The 22,351-nt window shown below is 39.2% G+C and overlaps 1 protein-coding gene across 1 annotated transcript in view; it reads right to left on the minus strand.

Moving 5' to 3' along the window:
• CCDC15 (coiled-coil domain containing 15) overlaps nucleotides 1-22,351 on the minus strand; it is a 52,885-nt gene that overhangs the window by 25,963 nt on the left and 4,571 nt on the right. Inside the window, exons 5-12 of the mRNA XM_088832137.1 lie at nucleotides 17,346-17,459; nucleotides 14,549-14,671; nucleotides 11,798-11,914; nucleotides 10,962-11,543; nucleotides 10,330-10,459; nucleotides 9,978-10,093; nucleotides 7,342-7,416; nucleotides 6,322-6,444 (exon numbers count right to left, since the gene is read on the minus strand). Of these exons, the coding sequence (XP_088688263.1) occupies nucleotides 6,322-6,444; nucleotides 7,342-7,416; nucleotides 9,978-10,093; nucleotides 10,330-10,459; nucleotides 10,962-11,543; nucleotides 11,798-11,914; nucleotides 14,549-14,671; nucleotides 17,346-17,459 (1,380 nt within the window). The remainder of the gene's footprint in view (nucleotides 1-6,321; nucleotides 6,445-7,341; nucleotides 7,417-9,977; nucleotides 10,094-10,329; nucleotides 10,460-10,961; nucleotides 11,544-11,797; nucleotides 11,915-14,548; nucleotides 14,672-17,345; nucleotides 17,460-22,351) is intronic.

The raw sequence follows: 22,351 nt of genomic DNA on the forward strand, positions 1-22,351 counted from the left end.
CAGTCTGCATCAACATTTAAGTTGATGGGACTTCGCTGGCAGTCCAATGGTTAATATTTCACCTTCTAGACTTCCCTGCTGGTCCAGTGGTTAAGACTCCACCTGCCAAAGCAGAGTACATGAGTTTGATCCTTGGTCTAGGAATATTCCACATGCCATAGGCAACTAAGCCCATGTGCCACAACTACTCAGTCCATGCTCTAGAGCCTGTGTGCCACAACTACCGAAGCCTGCACACGCAAGAGCTTGGGTTCTGTAACAAGAGAAGCCACGGCAATGAAAAGCCTGTACACCACAACTAGACAATGCCTTCCTGCAGCACTGAAGACTCACCTTCCAATGCAGGAGATGGGGGTTCCACCCCTGTTCAGGGAGCTAAGATTTCACAGGCCTTGCAGCACACCAAAGCATAAGACAGAAGCAATATTGGGGGGGAAAAAAACTCAATAAAGACTTCAAAAATGGTCCACATAAAAAAAAAAAAATCTTAAAAAAAATCCAGTTTACTTCTCTGTAGAAGCTGACATGGTAATCCTTAAATTCATATGAGGGACCCAGAAGAGCTGAGATGATCTTGAAACAGAGAACAAAGTTGGAGAACTCACTCTTTTCAACTCAAAACTTATTACAAAGCTACACTAATCAACACAGTGTGGTACTAGCGTAAGGACAGACCCACAGATCAGTGGAACAGAACTGGTAGTTCAGAAATAAACTCATATTTAATTAACTGATTTTTGATAAGAGTGATGAGAATTCAGTGGGTAAGAAGAGTCTTTTCAACAAATGATGTTGGGTCACCCTGGATACCCACATGAGGAAAAGAATGAAACTGGACCCCTACCCAACACCATATATGAAGATTAATGCAAAGTGAATCACAGACCTGAATGCAAGAGATATAAGATTCTTAGAGAAATACAAAGGAGTATTAGGTGATGGTTTCTTAGATATGACATCAAAAGCACAAGGCACAAAAAAGTAAACCATGTGAACTTCATCAAAATTAAAAACTTCTGTGCTGCAAAAGAAACCACTGACAAAGTGAAAAGACAACCCACAGGATAGGAGAAGACATTTGCAAACCACAAAGTAAATAAGGGTACTCTGTGAAGAATATATTAAGAACTCAAATAACTTAATAATCAAAACACAAATAATCCAATTAGAAATTCGGCAGAGGATTTAATAGATTTCTAGAGAAAATACACATATGGTCAATGAGCACATGAAAAGATGCTCATCATTAATCATCAAGAAAATGTAAACCAAAACCACAATGAGATACCATTGCACACCCATTAAGAGAGCTATAATTAAAAAGACAAAAGACAATAACAAGTATTCGTGTGGATGTGGAAAAACAGAAACCTCATAATACTGCTGGTAAGAATGAACACCACTGTGCCACTTTGGAAACCAGTTTGGCAGTTCCTCCCCAAAGGTTAAGCATATGGATACCATAAGTCTCAGCAATTTCCCTCCTACTTACATACCCAAGGAAAATGGAAATACATATCACAGGAAAACATATAAACAAATGTTCACAGCAGCACTATTCACTATTAATAGTCAAGAAGTAGAAACAATCCAAATGCCTATCAACTGATGAATGGATAAATAAAATATGCTACATGCATAAAGTGGAGTATTATCCAACAAATAGGAATGAAGCATTGCTACATGCTACAAGGTCTATGAACTTGGAAAACATTATGGTAAGTTAAAGAACTCAGTGATAAAAGGCCATTCTATGATCCCTTTTATATAAAATGTCCAGAATAGGCAAATCTAGAGAGATTAAAAAGTAGACTAGTGGTTGCCTAGGGCTGGGGTTGGAGGTAAGGGGCAAAAGGGAATGAGTGGTTACTAAAGGGTATGTGACTCCTGGGCAGTGATTAAATATTCTAGAAGTGACTATGGCAAAGTTTGCACAATATTATGAATATAGTAAAAACACTGAATTGAACATTTTCAATGGGTTACCTGTATGGTATACACAGCAGCCAGGTTTCATTATTTGACTAGTCCTTATTTGTGAATTTGCCTATTCATCAAGATGTATCTGTTATCACAGAATTCATGCTGGTAGTGCTTGACATGAGCTGTGAAAAACCGGAATCTCCAGATGGACATGTTGTCAGCTAAGGTCAAACACGGTGATGCTCTGCCTTCTCGTTTCAGCCTTCATACTGTAAACAAGTACCCTTTCAAATGTACACTGAGTGCATGCTTTTTGCATTTTTGTGCTTTTTCTGTTGACTATGCTGTTTAAAACAGCACTCAGGCACAGTGCTCAAGTACCACCTAGTGTTCTTACCATAAGAAGGCTGTGGTGTACTTTATGGAAAAATACAACCTATTAGATAAGCTTCATGCAGGCATGAGCTATAGTGCCATTGGCCCTGAGTCCAATGTAAATGAATCAACAATACATATTAATAAGGTGTTTAAACAGAAATTCACACAAAACAGTTAAGCAATGATTCAGTATTGACTAAAATTCAGTTGCAGTATTTATGGCAAGTTTATAGAACATAACTATTATGAATAAAGAGAACTGACTATATACCTCAATAAAGTTTGTTTGTTACAGATAAAATCTAAAAACAATAAGTAGCAAAAGGTTAATGGTGGCTATCTCTGTAACTTGGGGTCTTTTTTCCTTTTTATTTGTATTTACTTTTCGCTGTAATAAAAACGAAATTATTTTTTCTGCTTTCATAAAAGTAAGAAAGGACTGCCCCAGTGGTCCAGTGGTTAAGAATCCACCTGCCAGTGCAGGAGACACAGGTTTGATCCCTGGTCCACGAAGATTCCACATGCTATGGAGCAGCTAAGCCCGTGCGTCTCAACCACTGAAGCCCACGCCCCCAGAGCCTGTGCGCTGCAACAAGAGAAGCCACGGCAATGAAAAGCCAGCACACCGCAGCTCCAGAGAGCCTGTGAGCAGCAACGAAGACCCAGTACAGCCAAAAACAAGTACAGGAAAAAACATTGTTTTAAAGTAAGAAAAATCGGACTTCCGGCACTGGCCAAGGAGTAAGCCCATTCTGAGCCTCTAGCTCTCTCTGATTCTAGGTAAAAATTGTAGGAAATCTGCCTGTAAGTATCTGGAGAGTATATGGGTGGGGTACCCTGAAGAGGGGTGAGTTCAATACTCCATAATAACCTAAATGGGAAAAAGAATCTAAAAAATAATGCAGATGTGTATCTGCATGACTGAGTCACTTTGCTGTACACCTGAAACTAATACAATATTGTAAATCAACTATAATCCAATAAAAATTAATTTAAAAAAAGAGGAGTGAGTTAGAAAAGTGGATTCCTTAATTCTGTGTATGAAATGGCACACACCCCAGAATCACCCCTGAGCTGCACTGCCTGGGATGGACTTAATGGGGTATAAAGAAGGCTCTGAGAACTGAACTAACATTGGAGCTGCTGTTCACAGAAGATGAGAGAGAACTTGGAGCCTGAACTTAACCAGGTCAACTGCCTTCTAGAACAAAACAAGGAACATTCTTCAGAGGATTTTAACAAGAAGTCAGTCTCACAATATCATGTTCAAAACTGGACCCAGAAGAAAACATGGAAAGTGAATCCAGAATATGGATCCAAAGAAAGACAACTCTGGGATAGGATATTCCTGGTGGTACAGTGGATAAGACTCCACGCTCCCAATGCAGGGGGCCTGGGTTCAATATCTGGTCAGGGAACTAAGATCTCATGTGCCACATAGTCAAAAAAAAAAAGCACAATTCTTCCTCTGAGATTAGTAGAAATAGGGAAGAATGGCAAAAGAGTAAATGGTCAAGGGAGTTATTGAATGATGGCCTTTTAATGAAAGTCAGAGAATACAGGGTTGCAGAAAGAACCTTATGGAGTATTTAAGGCTTGGCATTATCAGTGTGGGCCATGTGTGAGGGAGCTAACAAGGAGCAACTAAGAAAAACGCTAAGCAGCACTGGGGATCCAGCTGTGACCCTAAGTATGAATGTGTATAATTATATCCATATCATTAAAGAGGGTTTTTTTACGATAAACCTGGATTATTTGGGAGTCTGAAAGGTGAAAGGACTGATCTAGGATTTTCAGGGCTGGTGTGACAGAAGGACAAGATGAGGTTCTGACTATTAAAGTGGCACCTGAATCAAACAGTCAGGATTAGGTGCCCCTCTTCTTGCTCAGTTAATGGCCTATCCATTCTCTATCACTAATTACGCTGCTTCATAATTATCGCTTATTTGTCAGTCTCTCTTCTTCAGATGGTCTGATTTGACTGCTAAGTCTTATTCACAGCTATATCTTTAATATTTAAAACCTAAACAATGGCTAACATCAAACTGGTGCTCAATAAACGTTTGATTGACTGACCAATTCTTTCTAAACAAATTTAGCAAGAGACAAGCAGGTACTAGGCACCATGCTAAAGGCTGTCCACACTCCAGTAAACAAAACAGGTATGCTAACTCTCTTCATAAAGCTTACAGACTACTGGAAAACATGGAAATAAGTAATTACCAACTGTCTTGTGTATGGAGAAGGAAACAAACAGAATTCAGGGACAGAGGAAAATCACAAAAGGGGAGGAGGCCTAATCTTGATAAGGTGGTCAGAGCAGAAGTTGAAATCTAAAGGATGAAAAGGGACCACCTTCGCAAAGAAAAAAAGAGAAGACTCTCAAAAAGAGGAAAAAAATAGGCAAAGGACCGGAAGTAGAAAGGGCTTGCAGAATATAGAAATGGCGATGCAGAATAAAACACAACAGCCTTCCCTTAGGCCAACCTTAGAGACCCAAACCAAAAATAACAAAGAACCTGCAGTTTAGTCTGAAAAGCTCAGCCCAAGTCCTTCTTTGTATCTTTCTTCCTCCTTTTCTTTCTGCTCTCTTAAAAGGACCAAGGGAAAACTTCTTTTTATCTCTATCATATATTCTAACAATGCTGGTTGTCTGAAGGCTCTGTTTCTAAAATAACAAAATACCAAGAGTTAGAAATTATGCAGACAGTGTAAAGTTCTGATGGGAATAAACTAGACTCCAGTCATAGGGAAATCTCAGTAGGCCAGAGTACCGTGACATTTTCTCGTAAAACAGAACCCTAACAAGTTCCAGCCTAAATGTCTTAGTGACCCTGCTTATGTTCTACCAGGTTCCTGGTGGGGATCTAGTCCTGGCTGTTGGGTGCTAGATCCTCCTGACCCCGACCCTTCAGGAACCACTTACTTCTTTCCTTCTCATAAAAGAACAGACACCAAAAATACACGGCTGGAAGAAGCACAAGCTGGAATCAAGATTGCTGGGAGAAATATCAATAACCTCAGATATGCAGATGACACCACCCTTATGGCAGAAAGTGAAGAGGAACTCAAAAGCCTCTTGATGAAAGTGAAAGAGGAGAGTGAAAAGGTTGGCTTGAAGCTCAACATTCAGAAAACAAAGATCATGGCATCTGGTCCCATCACTTCATGGGAAATAGATGGGGAAACAGTGGAAACAGTGTCAGACTTTATTTTGGGGGGCTCCAAAATCACTGCAGATGCTGACTGCAGCCAGGAAATTAAAAGACGCTTACTCCTTGGAAGGAAAGTTATGACCAACCTAGATAGCATATTAAAAAGCAGAGACATTACTTTGCCAACCAGGGTCCATCTAGTCAAGGCTATGGTTTTTTCCGTGGTCATGTATGGATGTGAGAGCTGGACTGTGAAGAAAGCTGATCACCGAAGAACTGATGCTTTTGAACTGTGGTGTTGAAGAAGACTCTTGAGAGTCCCTTGGACTGCAAGGAGATCCAACCAGTCCATTCTAAAAGAGATCAATCCTGGGTGTTCATTGGAAGGACTGATGCTAAAGCTGAAACTCCAATACTTTGGCCACCTCATGCGACGAGTTGACTCACTGGAAGAGTCTGATGCCAGGAGGGATTGGGGGTGGGAGGAGACAGGGACAACAGAGAATGAGATGGCTGGATGGCATCACCAACTCAATGAACATGAGTTTGAGCGAACTCCGGGAGTTGGTGATGGACAGGGAGGCCTGGCGTGCTGTGATTCATGGGGTCACAAAGAGTCAGACACGGCTGAGCGACTGAACTGAACTGAAGAGAATACACATGTAAAAAATACAATTTTTCAAATAGGCAACAGGTGTTTCTGACAATACCCTAGCCTTCAGGGAGTAATCTTAGGTCAGGAAGGTTTCACACACCATGAAATAAACCAAGAATCTGCTTTTTGCTCAGTCTTACTGTTCCCAGCTCAGTAGGTACCTATGACCCTAGCTAAATTCCACTGCTCACACTCTACAGTCTGCTCTACCTGTTTTCTGCTGGAAGCCTCTCTCCGCTGCTTGGGTGCAAGATGCTGATGGCCATCCAGAAGCAAATCTTCCTGCCATCTTTCAGCTGTTCCAACAGATGGTTGCTGTATGGAGCCTAAGGTCTAAAAGATACAAAAGCGTTCACCAAATTGCATAAGCAGTGACATGATGTTCAAGAAAATACTTTAGGCTGCAGTGATAGCCCTGATGTAATCTAAACATGTCAGAAGAGTCTGATGCATTAGGGCATGAAAGCAGACACTACACTTCTTGCCACTACTATGGATCTTAACTGTATCTGCGAAGCAATCCTAAGTTTCTCTATTGGTTAAACAAGGAATAATGGCATTGATCTCCCAGGGTTATTTTGAGAGTTTAATGAGACAACAGATACAAAGTTCTAGAACCATTGTGGCTATGGTAAATGTTTAATGAATTTAAGCTGTAATTCATAATGATACTAATAACATTACTAATACTATTAATAAGAGATAACGCTATCATCACTGCTTGCTAGCAGCACAGCTCTGGCGAGCCCGTATCAAACTCTCACTAATTGACTTTCTGCTGCTTATTCATCACTATACTAAGCTCTACCTTCTCTCTGGCAGAGACTGGATCCTGGATTTCATGAGTGACACACTCACAGTGCTCCAGAAATAGCTCCTTTCTCCGCCTCTCATGTCACATTATGCGAGGCCTGCCCGCAGTTCCTGTGCTAAAAGAAAAGAAACCTTGAATTCTTGATCCAAGCAGCAGCATCAGGCCAGGGCTTGAGCGAAAGCTTCCGTGAAGAGGCCAGCACCAGCCTCAACAGGGCAGAACACTCACAGAACAAGAGCACATTATACCGTTGCCCGTTGTTATTGACCTTAACGCTAACCCCCGCAGCAGCTCTGACTGTGCCCCGCCTATCTGCAATTCAAACCTAAGGAATCCACTGGCACTTACGCCCCGCTATATTCTGTTCTGCTCCCTCTCTGGGGAAGGCTAGGTCTTGACCGCTGAGTGAGACATACCAACCACACTCCAGAAGCAATTCCTCTTCCAAGCTCCCATTTCTTGAAACATGAGGGTTGCTTAATACACTTGCTCTAAAGGAACAACAAAATACAAAACTAATTGAGCAAAAATAATAGATTAGTACCGTACACTTCAGTGACAACCCCAAACAATGATACTAGGGGAGGATAATTTAACAGGTGTGTGCATGTGTGTATTTAATATAAAATTTCCAAACATACATCAAAGTAGAAAAAAAATAGTATAAGGAATCCAAAGATACCCATCACCCAGTGTCAGGAATTAGCAACATCATGTTTTCATATATCTCTTCTCCCACATTTTTCCTAGAGTATTTGAAAGCAAATCCTAGATTATTCTGGTTTTTTCTTTTTCTTTTTCTTTTTTTGCATGGGGTAACTCTATTCAACAACACATTTAGAATAAGATAAGACAACAAGGAAATATCTTTATAAAGTTGCCAACATTTTCTCAGGTAAAGCCAGGAAACAAGCTTGTGTCATTTCCCTTAAGGATGCCTACTCAATGTTCCTGATAATTCCATGCACAAACAACAGAAGTGGTGAAGTCTGGGAAGTTTTGAGTGGCAAACAGTTTGTTTTGTTCTTCGTCATAATTGGTCTGCAAACTGGATGTCTGGCTTTGGTGTACTGCTTCAGCTGCCCAAGACTAGAATTCCTTCAATATATAGAAGACTAAATGTCCAAAGCCAATTTACTGAAGGACTTGAGTTTACCAAGAACTATTTACTGACAACCAATCAATATTACACAAGTAAAATCTATCTCTTTTTTGGCCCAAATGACAGACATATGCTTTGTCAACTGGACTCTCTTTAGATCTGACACATTTTGAAATAACTGAAGACATCATACTCTTAATCTAATGCCAGAAGCTTTAATTCTATGCAGCCTACATACAAGCTAGCTTGACAAGCTCTAGCCCAAATCTTAAGTAATCTCAGTTCAGTTCAGTTGGTCACTCTTTGTGACCCCATGGACTGCAGCACGCCAGGTCTCCCTGTCCATCGCCAACTCCCGGAGTTTACTCAAACTCATGTCCTTTGAGTTGGTGATGCCATCCAACCATCTCATCCTCTGTCATCCCCTTCTTCTCCTGCCTTCAATCTTGCCCAGCATCAGGGCTTTTCCAATGAGTCAGCTTTTTGCATCAGGTGGCCAAAGTATTGGAGTTTCAGCTTCAGCAGCAGTCCTTCCAATGAATATTCAGGACTGATTTCCTTTAGGATGGACTAGTTGGATCTGCTTGCAGTCCAAGGGACTCTCAGGAGTCTTCTCCAACACCACAGTTCAAAAGCATCAATTCTTTGGCGTTCAGCTTTCTTTATAGTCCAACTCTCACATCCATACCTGACTACCACGTATGGAAAAACCATAGCCTTGACTAGATGGACCTTTGTTGGTAAAGTAATATATCTGCTCTTTAATATGTTGTCTCAGTTCAGTTCAGTTCAGTCGTGTCTGACTCTTTGCGACCCCATGAATATGCTGTCTAGGTTGGTCATAACTTTTCTTCCAAGGAGCAAACGTCTTTTAATTTCATGGCTACAGTCACCATCTGCAGTTACTTTTTTAGAAAGTAGACAGCGTTCCCACTGTCTTCTGCTCTACCTGCTCTCTGGGGGGAGGGGGGTGGTCTTACATTTTAGGTTTAATATACTGATGACGCCCCAGAGTCAATTCATCTTTCTTCTTGTATTAGAGATGACAGCTGCTTCAGAAATACGTTTAAAAGAAACAACAAAAACACAAAACAAATCGTCTAACCAGGGCAACATGCTAACCTTAACACTCTGGGCTTCAGTGAGAACACCAGGGAAATGGTACCACATGAGGGTTTTCTGATACATTTCAGTTTGAACAGGGATGTTAAACTTTTAACCCAACTCTACAGATCTTAATTTTTAATCCTGAAACATTCACAGAACAGTCTGACAACCCCCTCAAAATTTAAGTAATTTAGAATCTGTTAATTCCCCTACACTGTTCATGTAAGAGCAGTATACCTGTGAGAACAATGCCTCACCAAAAGTTATACCATAAACTTAATAAAAATAGTCTGATTCCACAATAAGAATACAAGTGTGATTTATCAGTCTTCTGAATGACAGAACTGCTTTGATTGATACAGTTCACTAAACAAGGGTTTGAGTCTATATTTCACATTACCACATTACCAGTTGTTGGAAATGTATAAAATCCAGTTACTTTATTTTCCATCTATCTGTCTCTCTTTTTTTTTTTTTTTGCAGGGTGGGGAGGAAGGGCACACCTCAGAACATGTGAGATCTTAGTTCCCCAATCAAGGATTGAACTGCACCCCCTGCAGTGGAAGTGAAGAGTCTTAACCACTGAAATAGTGCTGTCACTCAGTCGTGTCCGATTCTGTGTGACCTTATGGACTGTAGCCCGCCAGGCTCCTCTGTGCATGGGTTTCTCCAGGCAAGAATACTGGAGTGGGTTGCTATTTCCTCTGCCGGGGATCTTCTCAACCCAGGGATAGAACCCAGATCTCTCGCATTTCAGGCAGACTCTTTACAGTCTGAGCCACAACGAAAGCCCACTGGCCTGCAAGGAAGTCCCCCATCTATATCTTTTTGATTGAGCTCTACCTGATCTCTGATGGAGGCCTGGTCCTGAAGTTTAGGAGGCAGATACTGATAACTTGCCAGAGAAAAGTCTTTTCTCCTTTTCTCATTCATCAAATCACAATATGTCTCCTTGAAGCATAAAAAGACAAAAAAAACATAAATTGTCAAGTGTTCAAGCGGAGTGACATGAAATAATAGAAATAATAGTCCAGGCTTTATTAGGAGCCTTACAGTAGTTTTTTCAACTCCAGATAATGTGAAACAATATGAAATAAAACACAAACCACACTTCTTGAAATCTATCTGAGAACAATCTTGGAAAGTTCCAAACTAAGCCCAAATAATGCAATTCCTCATGTTCTCTCCTTTTTCTGCTCTACCTTGCCACTAATGAAGGCCTCATCTTCATGCCTGTGTAAAAGATCCTGACAGATAGCCACAGGAAACACCTCTCCCCAACTCCTACCTATCAACATTGATACTGCTGGCTTCAGATCTGCTTTCTAAAAAAGAACAAATATACAATAGCAGTTGTTCAGTTAATAAACACAAGGGAATCAATAATACTTTAGGCTGCAGTGAGAATTCAGAAGTTAACTGAGACCCATCATCTTAGAGAATAAGTTAATACACTATACTCTATGACACATAAGCCTTGTCACAGCCCTAAGTAATTTACTTCCTGTTGATCCCTTTCTTTTCCTCTTAGTCGAATCAATCTCTGCTGGACGGCTGGCCTTGGGACCTGGGACCACGGTTGGACACTTGTGGTCTACTCTTTTTTCCCATCTTTCAGCTCTCAAAACAGATGATAGCTGCGAGAAGTACTTTACCTAACAAAGGAAGTTTTTTTAAAAAGTAAACTGTCCAGACAGGTAATATGCTGCTGCTAAGAATTTTAACACTTAATAAGAATGCTGGACATGTGAGAAATCAATCAGGCAAGTTATTTTTTCCCCAACTATGACTCTCTAAATCAGCTGCAATAGTTCTTGCAAATCCCACTACAAGCGTTAATATGATTATTTCTTTTTGTTGTATCTTCTTTCCACTGTATTTTACCTGATCACTGGGTAGAAAATCCTGGTCCTGACATTTGGGTTGAATATTCTGGTCTTTGGGGAGAATATGCTGGTCTCTGGGTAAAACACACTGGTCTTTGGGTAGAAAATCTTGGTCTTTGGGTAGAAAATCCTGGTCCTGACACTTGGGTAGAACATTCTGGTCTTTGGGGAGAATGTGCTGATCTGTGGGTAGAAAAGTCTGATTTTGGAGTGGAAAATCTTGCACTCCCAAGGCAATATCCCCATCTTCTAGTCCAACAGTCTGGTCTTTCAGCATACCACTCTTAGTTTTTGCCTTAACAGCCTGGGCTTTGGGCTCAACAGTGTGGCTTTCCAGGTCAATACACTGGGTACTGAGCCTCGACTCACAGCGCTGGGCTTCCCACTCAACATCGAGGACACTTGTCAAATCCCCCTGGGCTTCTAGAAGATAATCCTTGGCTTCCGGCAAAACGTCCTGATGTAACTGCTTTACTTCTTCCTCTTCTATCACATCAAATAGTGGGGTTTTGAATTGTACTTTCTAAAAGTGAACAGAAACATTGAATATAGAATGCCAAGTAGCAGTAACACTCAGGTTTTCTATGAGATTTCTAAAATAATCTTAAAAGGATATGGTAGTCAAACAAATTACTAAGATAAAATGCAAAATTACAGTCTTTGCTCAAAAGAACCTGAATCTACAATCCCAAACCAGGCACAAGAATACCAACAGCTCAAGTCCAAATCATAATTACTTTCATCTCTATTATACCATCTCCCTTCCCTCTGCTTTACCTGAACTCTGCTGAAAGGTATATCTTTGTCTTCAGGAAAGAGATCCTCCTGGTCCCCCCAAGACAAATGCTTTTTCCCTTTCTTATCTATCGTAACAGATGAAGATTCCTCAGGTTCCTAAAGAACATACAAACAAAAATGGAAAAACAAACAAATGTATCTATTACAGGTAGAAACAAGAATGCATGTAAAAGAATTAAGTTAGAATTCTTCCTCACACTATATAGAAAAAAAACTCCAAATGGATTATAAGAGCTAAAATTATAAAATTCTTAGAAGAACACATAGAATTAACCGATGGTTTAATAGATACTACACCACAGCACAAGCAGTAAAAGAAAAACAGATAAATTAGATGACACCAAAACTAAAAATTTTGTGCTAAAAAATGATAACATTAAGAAAGTGAAATGAATATTTACATTGATGGCAATGTTGGAATTTCATTGTTACACTGATGGAATGTCAGTCTTGTAAATATGGTTTTGGAAACATATTGTTTTAAAAAGATTTGTATTTTGGCAATTTTCTTTTGATGAATTGGTGGAAAGTCATTTGAGGGCCTTTAAACTGCTTACAAAAAGGTGGGATTTTTGTATAGTGGATAAAATGAGTAATTGAAAATGTGTCCATAGAAATCAAAGGTAAGTGGGGTCTTTGTGAGTTGAGTAGTTTTAATGTAGAAAGACGGATTTACAAATGAGTCTAAAATTTCAAAATAGTTGGAGGAAAAAAATCTATTATTAGAATAAAGTAGTGACATGGTTAATTTGGAACTTTTGTTCTTACACCAATAAAGGAAGGTACCCCAAGAAAGAGGCTTCTCGCACACATACCCACAAAAAAATGGAATAACAACCCATACAATGGGAGAAAATACTTGCAAATCATGTAACTTTTGGGATTTGCATTCAGAATATATAAAGAATTCTTGTTATTGTTTATTTGCTAAGTAGAGTCCGACTCTTTTGGCAACCCCCTGGACTGTAGCCCACCAGGCTCCTCTGTCCATGGGATTTCCCAGGCAAGAATAGTGGAGTGGGTTGCCATTTCCTTCTCCAGCGGATCTTACAACAGAGATCAAAGCTGTGTCTCCTGCACTGCAGGTGGATCCCTTATCACCGAGCCACAGGGAAGCCCAAAGAATTCTTACAACTTGATAATAAAAAGACAACCCAACTTCAAAGTGGCACTGCATCTGAACACAGATTTTCCTTCATGAGAGATAAATAAATGGGCAATAAGCACACAAAAAGACACTCAAGATCACTAGTCATCAGGAAAATACAAATTGAAAGTATGGTGAGATACCACTCCAAACCTACTTGCTGCTGCTGCTGCTAAGTCACTTCAGTCGTGTCCGACTCTGTGTGACCCCATAGATGGAAGCCCACCAGGCTCCCCCGTCCCTGGGATTCTCCAGGCAAGAACACTGGAGTGGGTTGCCATTTCCTTCTCCAATGTGTGAAAGTGAAAAGTGAAAGTGAAGTCGCTCAGTCATGTCCGACCCTTAGCGACCCCACGGACTGCAGCCTACCAGGCTCCTCCATCCATGGGATTTTCTAGGCAAGAGTACTGGAGTGGCTTGCCATTGCCTTCTCTGCCAAACCTACTTAGGAAGCTATAAAAAGACGGGCAGCAACAAGAATTGAAGAGGATGTGGGGAAACTGGAAACCTCATATACTGCTAATGGAAAACATGACAGTTCCTCAAGATATTAAGCACAGAGTTACCATGTGACCCAGAAATTCCGTAACTAGAGAAATAAATGGAGAAGGCAATGGCAAGCCACTCCAGGACTCTTGCCTAGAAAATCCCATGGACGGAGGAGCCTGGTAGGTTGCAGTCCACGGGGTCGCTTCGAGTCAGACATGACTGAGTGACTTCACTTTAACTTTTTACTTTCACGCATTGGAGAAGGAAATGGCAACCCACTCCAGTGTTCTTGCCTGGAGAATCCCAGGGACAGGGGAGCCTGGTGGGCTGCCGTCTATGGGGTCACACAGAGTTGGACACGACTGAAGTGACTTAGCAGCAGCAGAGAAATGAATGTTCACACAAATACATGTAACTCCTTATAGCACAATTATGCATAAAAGCTAAGTGGAAACAATCCAAATGTCTATTAACTGATGGACAGATGATACCAAGTGTAGTACACTGATGCACTGATACATGCTACAAGGTGGATGAACTCTGAATACATTAAGCAAAGGAAAAGAAGTCACAAAAGCCCCATTTTATACTATTCCATTTATATGACACATACATTTACATGAAATGCCCAGAATAAGCAAATCTACAGAGACAGAAAGTAGTTTACTGTTTGTTTAGTACTGGGGATAGAAACAGGAAGGGACTAGCGAGTGACAGTTAATGGGTAGTGTTTCTTTTAGGGATAATGAGAATCTTCTAAATTAGACGGTGGTGATGGTTGCACGTGGCAACCCACTCCAGTACTCTTGCCTGTAAAATCCCATGGACAGAGAAGCCTGTTAGGTTACAGTCCATCAGATCGCAAAGATGACTGAGTGACTTCACATGATGGTTGCACAATCCTGTGACTACACCAAAAACCACTGAAGGGTACACTTTAAAGTAGGTGAATTGTGTGGTATGTGACTTATAGCTCAATAAAACCGTTAGAAAAAAAAATTATTGGATATTATAATCCCAATACTTAAGTCCATCTTGTATGGTTAGTTCTAACAGGACATCTTTTTTCCCCTCTACTCTTTATATTTACCTACCTGATCATCCATAGATTTCTGGTAATCTTCAGGAGTTAAAAGATCTTGATGGACTTCCAAGGACAGTTCTCCTCTTACGCCTATATTTATCCTGGTAAATGATGGCTTCCTACAAAGTGCTTTCTGCAAAAAAGAAAAATTAAGACAAATACAAATGGTCTAGAGAAAGCAATATGCTCGTAACACTAAGTTGAGTTTTTGTGAAATATCTGATACAATCTTAGCAGGTCATGGTAATCTAATACAGAATAGAGAGTTCTATTTCAAGTATACAAACAAATCATTTACATAACAAATGTAAGGAGTGAAATAAGATGGTAAAAGAATACTTAAACTTACTTTACAATTTGCCCCTATCCTAGCCAGTAACAACTTCAGAAGGCTTATAATTTTGTCTCGGTGATCTAATAGTGGGCAAACAAACCTATCTTCTACGTGTATCTCTAAATCTAGAACAACAGTAACAACCAGACAGATTCTAATGTCAATAAAAATAAGTCTAACAAGCAAATGAAACCAGAGCTCAACTGGGTTACAGGCTGTTCTCCTTTCTGACCGGCAGATTCCTCCTGTTCACAACTGAGTGGGTAGAAAACTGTTCAGATTTAAAGCAAAGACTACATACTCGATAAGAAAAATTTCACTGTCAATTATATGGCATAGATTTGTTTGTGGTACTTTATCTGAAATAGCACATGCGTTATTTGAAAGCAAGCAGCTAGACCAGAGTCATCATCATTATCATAATGAACTACACTTAAATGGCACCTCTGATGTATAAAACTGGTTTATACAAGGATGTTATATCAGACTTAACCTCCTCCCTTCTACTGGATAATTATTTCAGTCAGACCTAGGAATAGTACTCTTTCTGGAAAAACATCAATTGAAAGGTTTGAATATGTTCTGCACAATATAAAGTATCAGTCTCTAGGATCTGGTGATCCTTCTTTTTCTGGTTTAAATAAACTGGGTCCAACCATCTCTTTTTAGCAGTACCGGGAAGTCAGTTTTATGGACCAAAACTACAGGACTGCCAAATCTGTGGAAGAGGTATGAAAATTGTCAAGAAACCAAGTCAAGCATTTAGTTGCAAAAGAAACTGTCTTGAGTCACAACAATGCAATCCTAGAGGTAACCACACTTAATGCATCTAAGACGGAATGCAATATTAGGCACACCCATGCCTACTTGCTTTTTATATTTAACTATGTTTGTCAGTCACTTAGCCGTGTCCAACTGTTTGTGACCACATGGACTGTAGCCTGCCAGGCTCCTCTGTCCACGGGATACTCCAGGCAAGAATACTGCAGTGGACTGCCACTTCCTTCTCCAGGGGATCTTCCTGACCCAGTGATCAAACCCAGGTCTCTTGCATTGCAGGCAGATTCTTTACCATCTGAGCTACAGGGAAGTCCATATTTAACTATAAGTTTCTTAATTATCACTATAGAGGAAGTATTCTACTAACTACAAATATAGAGGCGTCTTTGATGGTTGCTGGTTGCACTGAGATAACTAAGCAAAAAATACAAAAATAAAATATAAACATATATGTAATCTAGGAAAATGTAAAAGAAAAAAATACCAATTAGGTAGCAAAATTGAGAGAGAACTAAACAAGAGACCTCTGATAAAGGTACCAAAAAAAGAGTAAAAAGAGACTAATAATCCATTTTATCGATGCTGCCTACCAAAACCTGAAACTAATGCCAAAATTAAGTAAACACAGGGAAATATATGGGTTTAGGATCCAAATTTGTGAACATGGAAATAGGGAGACACCAAAACAATGTAATTTTATATGCACAGCTTTAAATATTCTTTTAAATCTAACCTAACATTTAGGTTCCAATTCGATCTAACTTTATTCTATAGCTCTTCTCACTGCAATCACAGTCTTTATTTTCACTGTGGTAAAATATATACCAGGAAAAACATATACCAGGGACGTCCAGAAAGTTATTCTATATTTTGAAACAAAAGAATTTCTTTCTGGACGTCCCTGGTGGTCTAGTGGTTAAGACTCCATGCTTCTACTGCAGAAGGCACAGGTTCAATTCCTGGTCAGGGAAGTTCCTCATGCTCTTTGGTATGGCGAAAAAAAAAAATCCAAAAAACCAAGAGAATTTCTTTCTTTTAAAAAAATGCCATTGACCTCTTCCTTCCTGATTAAAATTTAAAATATATACATTATGGGAAATTTCTATGATTAAAAAAAAGGAAAAAAAATCACTTGTAATAACACTACCCAGAAATAATCAGCATGAACCTCTTGGTTCATTTCTTTTCAGGCCTTTGTCTATGCATATAGCATTCTCTCCCCATCTCAATATTTTGCTTTACACTTATCATTGGAAATAATATTCTGTATTTATGTGCTTGTTTAAGAATATGCTTCCCTACTAGCACAGGGAAGGAGCTCCTTGAGCGATCTTTTCACCACTGTTAAGTTCTGCTTCTAGAACAATGCCTGGCAACTACAGATAGTCCAGAAATATTTATTGAATGAATTTTTTAAATTGAGCTTATACTGTATCTAATTTTATATCCTACTTTTTCCACTTACCTTTATATCACAAACACTTTCCCTAGGCTTCAAATATCCTTTGAAAGCATGATATTTTTGATAACAGCTATATATGGATACATCATGTTTGTAGACCACTCCCTTCTATTGGAAAATTAAGGTCATTTCCAATTATTTTTCAGTTCTAAATAATGCTGAGGTATAAATTAATCTTTATCCTATTTTTAACCTGTAATTTTAGAAACAACTCATGAGAACTTAAGTTACCTCCTGGGTGGGAAAGCTTTTCTTTCTATCATCTGGAAACTCTAGTGCATCTTTCTGATTCACAGTTTTAAATGATGCCAGCTGGTGACGTGCGTGTTTCATGCTTTGACTAAGCTGCCAAGGAAAAGGGAAAAAAAGAAAACAAAAACAGGCTAAAGTCTTAATACCAAATTCACTAAGTGTTCCAACAGGAAAACAGGCCCCTATTATTAAGAAATGCCAGACTTGAGACCAGAGGATTACCTGCAAAGAAGACTTTCTGATGTGCTGATAAGCTTTTACAACACTGTTTTATTATTCTAAGAGACTGCATTTCATAACTTGATTTAAGTGCTGTTACTCAAATCATTTTTTAATAATGTATGCTTTATATTAAGTAAGTACACAAAAACATTAGAACATAAAGATCTGAATTTGGAAATAATTCATCAGATATACTCTACCTTCTATCTATCCTCTTAATAGTTATTTCTTCAACTGGCCCTTGCATGCCTGATCACTTTTATCACTCCTAGTCCCCTAAAATTGCTTATTTACATGGGTTACTTCTTCACCTGTAACATTTGAAGACTGTACTTGCTTGTCTTTTCTCAAATGTCTCTTCTTCCAAGAAGCCTTCCTACATTAATTTAGAATACAAATTCAAACATCTCAACAGAACCAATTTGTTTCAAGTACTCTAGACAACAATTAGTAATAAATATTAATATTAAATATGTTAATTTTGTGGTTATTCCTTATTTCTACCAGCAATTTCAGTAAGCACCTACTTTGATTTCTTTTTCAGAGAAGCACTGCTTATTTTATACTTCACATATTTGCACAGAATGTTCCTTTAAGGAAAATCCAGGAAAGTGTATCCCTATACTATTCAGTGAAATTATGGCAAAGCCAGGACCACTTTCAACCCATCCAGTTAAAGTTTAATGACATCATTTCTCCCTTAAAGGGAAATAATGATTATGGTTTACAGATATAAATAACAAATATTTTATAGTATTTACTAATAGTGACTAGAGATGAAAATTCTCTCGTTACCAGTCTAGTTTCCTTACAGCATGTTACCTCTGCTTTGACCTTGCTTCTAAGAAGGTCTATACCTCTAGCCAGAGAAACCAGCTTGAAACATTATACTTTATTCTATTAAAAGGAGGACTTTTAAATTTAGTTAGAGTAGAGTAGCTAAATTTAGTTAGTAGAGTGGCTAAAGAGGTCAAGATAGAGTTAATTACAATGCAAAAAGACACAGTATATTTGCAGTTGAAGTTATGAAAAAATACAGAGTCATGAACATGCCTGCTTTAACTCACTGTCAGGCACAGCAGACATCACTGCCCTGTATAATGGGACCAAGGATGCAAAATACTTGGTGTGACAGATTTAAAATAAGAGTTACATATTCTTCATTTTCCATCAAGTCCAACCTCTATTAGAATCGCAGACTGATTTCGGTCCCTTAAGCAGGATATTTCAACTGGTCCTGCAATTGGACTATACCTAACATTCAGTTTCTCTGTCATTAAATCAACCCAAAAGCCCTTTCATTGACCTGCTATGAGGCTAACAGTCACCCAAAGATATCAAGGGGCTTCCCAGGTGGCATCAATGGTAAAGAACCCATCTGCTAATGCAGGACGTACAAGAGATGTGGATTTGATTCCTGGATCAGGAAGACCCCCTGGAGAAGAGTGTGGCAACCCACCCAGTATTTTTGCCTGGAGAATCCCATAGACAGAAGAGCCCAGCAGGCTATAGTCCATGGTGTCCCAAAGAGTTGGACACAACTGAAGTGACTTAGCACGCACACAAAGGTATCAGGTCTTAATTCCTTAGACTTGTAATTGTTACTTTATAAGGAGAAAGGGCCTTTGCACATGTGATTAAGTTGAGGATCTTGAGATGAGATAATCTTGGATTATCTGCTGCTGCTGCTGCTGCTAAGTCACTTCAGTCACGTCCAACTCTGTGTGACCCCATAGACAGAAGCCCACCAGGCTCCCCCGTCCCTGGGATTCTCCAGGCAAGAACACTGGAGTGGGTTGCCATTTCCTTCTCCAATGTGTGAAAGTGAAAAGTGAAAGTGAAGTCACTCAGTCATGTCCTACCCTTAGCGACCCCACGGACTGCAGCCTACCAGGCTCCTCCATCCATGGGATTTTCTAGGCAAGAGTACTGGAGTGGCTTGCCATTGCCTTCTCCTTGGATTATCTAGACCAGCACTAAAAGCCATCACAAGTGGTTTTTATAAAACAGATAGAGGAAAACCAGACATACAGAAAAGGCGATGTGAAGATGGTTTGATGTGGCCACAAGCAAACGAATGCCAGCAGACACCAAAAGCTTAAAGAGTCAAAGAACAAATTTTCCCTAGAATCTGTGGAAAGAGCATATCCCTGCAGACACCTTGATCTCGGCTCAGTGAAACTGATTTTGGACTTCTGGTCTCCACAACTGTGAGAGAAAAAGTTTTTGTCATTTTAAGCCACTAAGTTTACAAATCCCCCTATTTGTTAAATGCTCATTTTACAAATTATGTAAAATGAACAGGCATACAAAGAGGCTAAAGGAGTTTTAAGTATGCCAAAGTTTTGGAGCTGTGATGATGAGAATACCAGTTAGTAGCAGAAAAGTAAGTAAAGAAGAGAGAACACACGTAGAGACAGGGTGACCAACTGTCCCAGTTTGCCTGGAACTGTCCCAAAGGAGTAAGTGCTTTGGACACTGTCTCACTGTCTAGATCTTAGTGACATCTAGTGGATAGAAAGTGCAACAGAAACAGTAAGACTTAAAAAAAATTGAGCTTCTATTGTCACAGATTGCATAAGCAAAAGTTTATAGGCTTAGAGTAGTTTAAGTCACTGAATATTCCTCAGTAGCTCATCTTCTTTTAAGAAAAAAACAGGGTCGGGACTTCCCTTGTGGTCTAAAGGTTACAACTCCGTTCTTCTACAGCAAGCAGGATGGATTTGATCCCTGGTCGGGGAACAAGATCCCACAAGCCCCAAGGCCCAGCCCAAAGGGGGAAAAAAAAAACAGGGTATAAAAACTTTTATATTCCAGACTTTTTACTGTTCCTATCTTAAAATACTTTCGAATTTACCAATTCAACTCAGTTTACCAGTTCAAAATATACAGCTCAATTCCACCTCCTCCAAGAATTCTTCCCCAACTATTTCTTTAGAATTAAAACATTTTTGAACTTCCACTGCACAAATTTATCACCAAATGCAGCAAATATTTCCATATTATTAACCAACAGATTAGGAGTCTGTTAGCTTTGTATCTCTACTTGGAAATGTAAATCCATGAAAGATCCTATTTCACATATCATTAGTATCCCTACAATGCTTAACAAACAGTATATTCAAATATCTGTGGACTGATGTGTCCTATTTAAGTATTATACAGATGAAGTATAATCCTCACTACAATGGGATTTATAGCTACAAGCACCATGAAAGCAAGGGCTGTGTCTGTCTTGGTCAATATTTTATCCTTTGTACTTTATGCAGTGTCTGGCTCAATAAATACTGGCTCGGTATATTGTTCAAAATATTTAAAAGAAAATAAAAAATGATCACTACAAGCCAAACAATAACAAGAAAAAGTCACAGTCTGGGAAAGAGAAAAAAATCTTTTTAAAAAACATTTCAACACAACATGTACTTCTCTATTTATCCTAACAGCACAAAAAGATTTGCTTCATATTTATGACCAAGCATGTTAGCATCACACAACTTTCGTTTTCACATAATCATAATTTTCCACATTATTTTTCTCCTCTTACTAACCCTTTGGATTATATTTTAGAAGGATAAGATAGGAGAAGGAAATGCCAACCCCTCCAGTATTCTTGCCTGGAAGTCCATGGACAGAGGACTCTGGTGGGCTGCAGTCTATGGGATTACATGACTGAGCACACACGCATGAGGAGGGTGGAGGCAGATGAGTTGGTAGCAATAAACTGGTAGAACTAAATAAAATGAAATAAGATGATAAGATGAAGGATTATTCCCACAACCAAGTTGAAGAATGTGATCAACTGAACAAAAGCCAAGGTACACTAAGCAGGGTGGGGGTGCTGATTAGATGGCGTCAAGTGACTTGAGTGGATGGAGCTACTCATGGTGGTTAATTTTTAAATATTAGGTATACAAAGTGAATCACTGAAAAGTTATATTAAAAACTTGTGACTATGTCAATCTAGAGTTTACTTATTATTACTTGACTTATAGATCAATTTATTGTGATAATCAGACTGAGGGACAGAAAAAAGAAACAAAACAATCATTGAAATTCCCATATATGTACTGAACCTTTGTGCAATAGAGGTTAGGAATCACTTCTGTCCATATGCTATAAACTGAGAGTCACTTACCCATAACAACTTAAGTACAATTGGAAAATCTACATTCTTTGATTTAAAGCTCTTTCTCATAAGTTTTGAACTCTAATACTTCGGTATCATACGTGTCCAATCAAAAAATATAAACTGTTGTTCAGTCACTAAGTCATATCGAACGCTTTGCAACCCCACGGACTATAGCACGCAGGCTTCCCTGTCCTTCACAATCTCCTGGAGTTTGCTCAAACTCACATCCATTGACCTGGTGATGCTATCCAACCACCTCATCCTCTGTCTCCCCCCTTCTCTTCCTGCCTTCAACCTTTCCCAGCCATCAGGGTCTTTTCCAATGAGTTGGCTCTTCACATCAGGTGGCCAAAGTAGTGGAGCTTCTGCTTCAGCATCCGTCCTTCCACTGAATATTCAGGGTTGATTTCCTTTAGGAATGTCTGATTTGATCCCCTTGCTGTCCAAAGCAGTCTCATATAATTTTAAACATAAATTTAAAATATATATTTAAAATAAACATCATCCCATTAATCTTCTCTTTACAAAGGTAAAAAAAGGGGCGGAGGTGATAAAAATCGAAGTTGATGTGACACCTCCTAATCTCTACATCATAGGCCAGGTATGTCATACATCTAAAAAAATAAAAAAACCA

The sequence above is a fragment of the Moschus berezovskii genome, chromosome 25, assembly GCF_049115385.1.
Source record: "Moschus berezovskii isolate FMDL1 chromosome 25, NW_MosBer_1.0, whole genome shotgun sequence".
NCBI classification, from domain to species: domain Eukaryota; kingdom Metazoa; phylum Chordata; class Mammalia; order Artiodactyla; family Moschidae; genus Moschus; species Moschus berezovskii.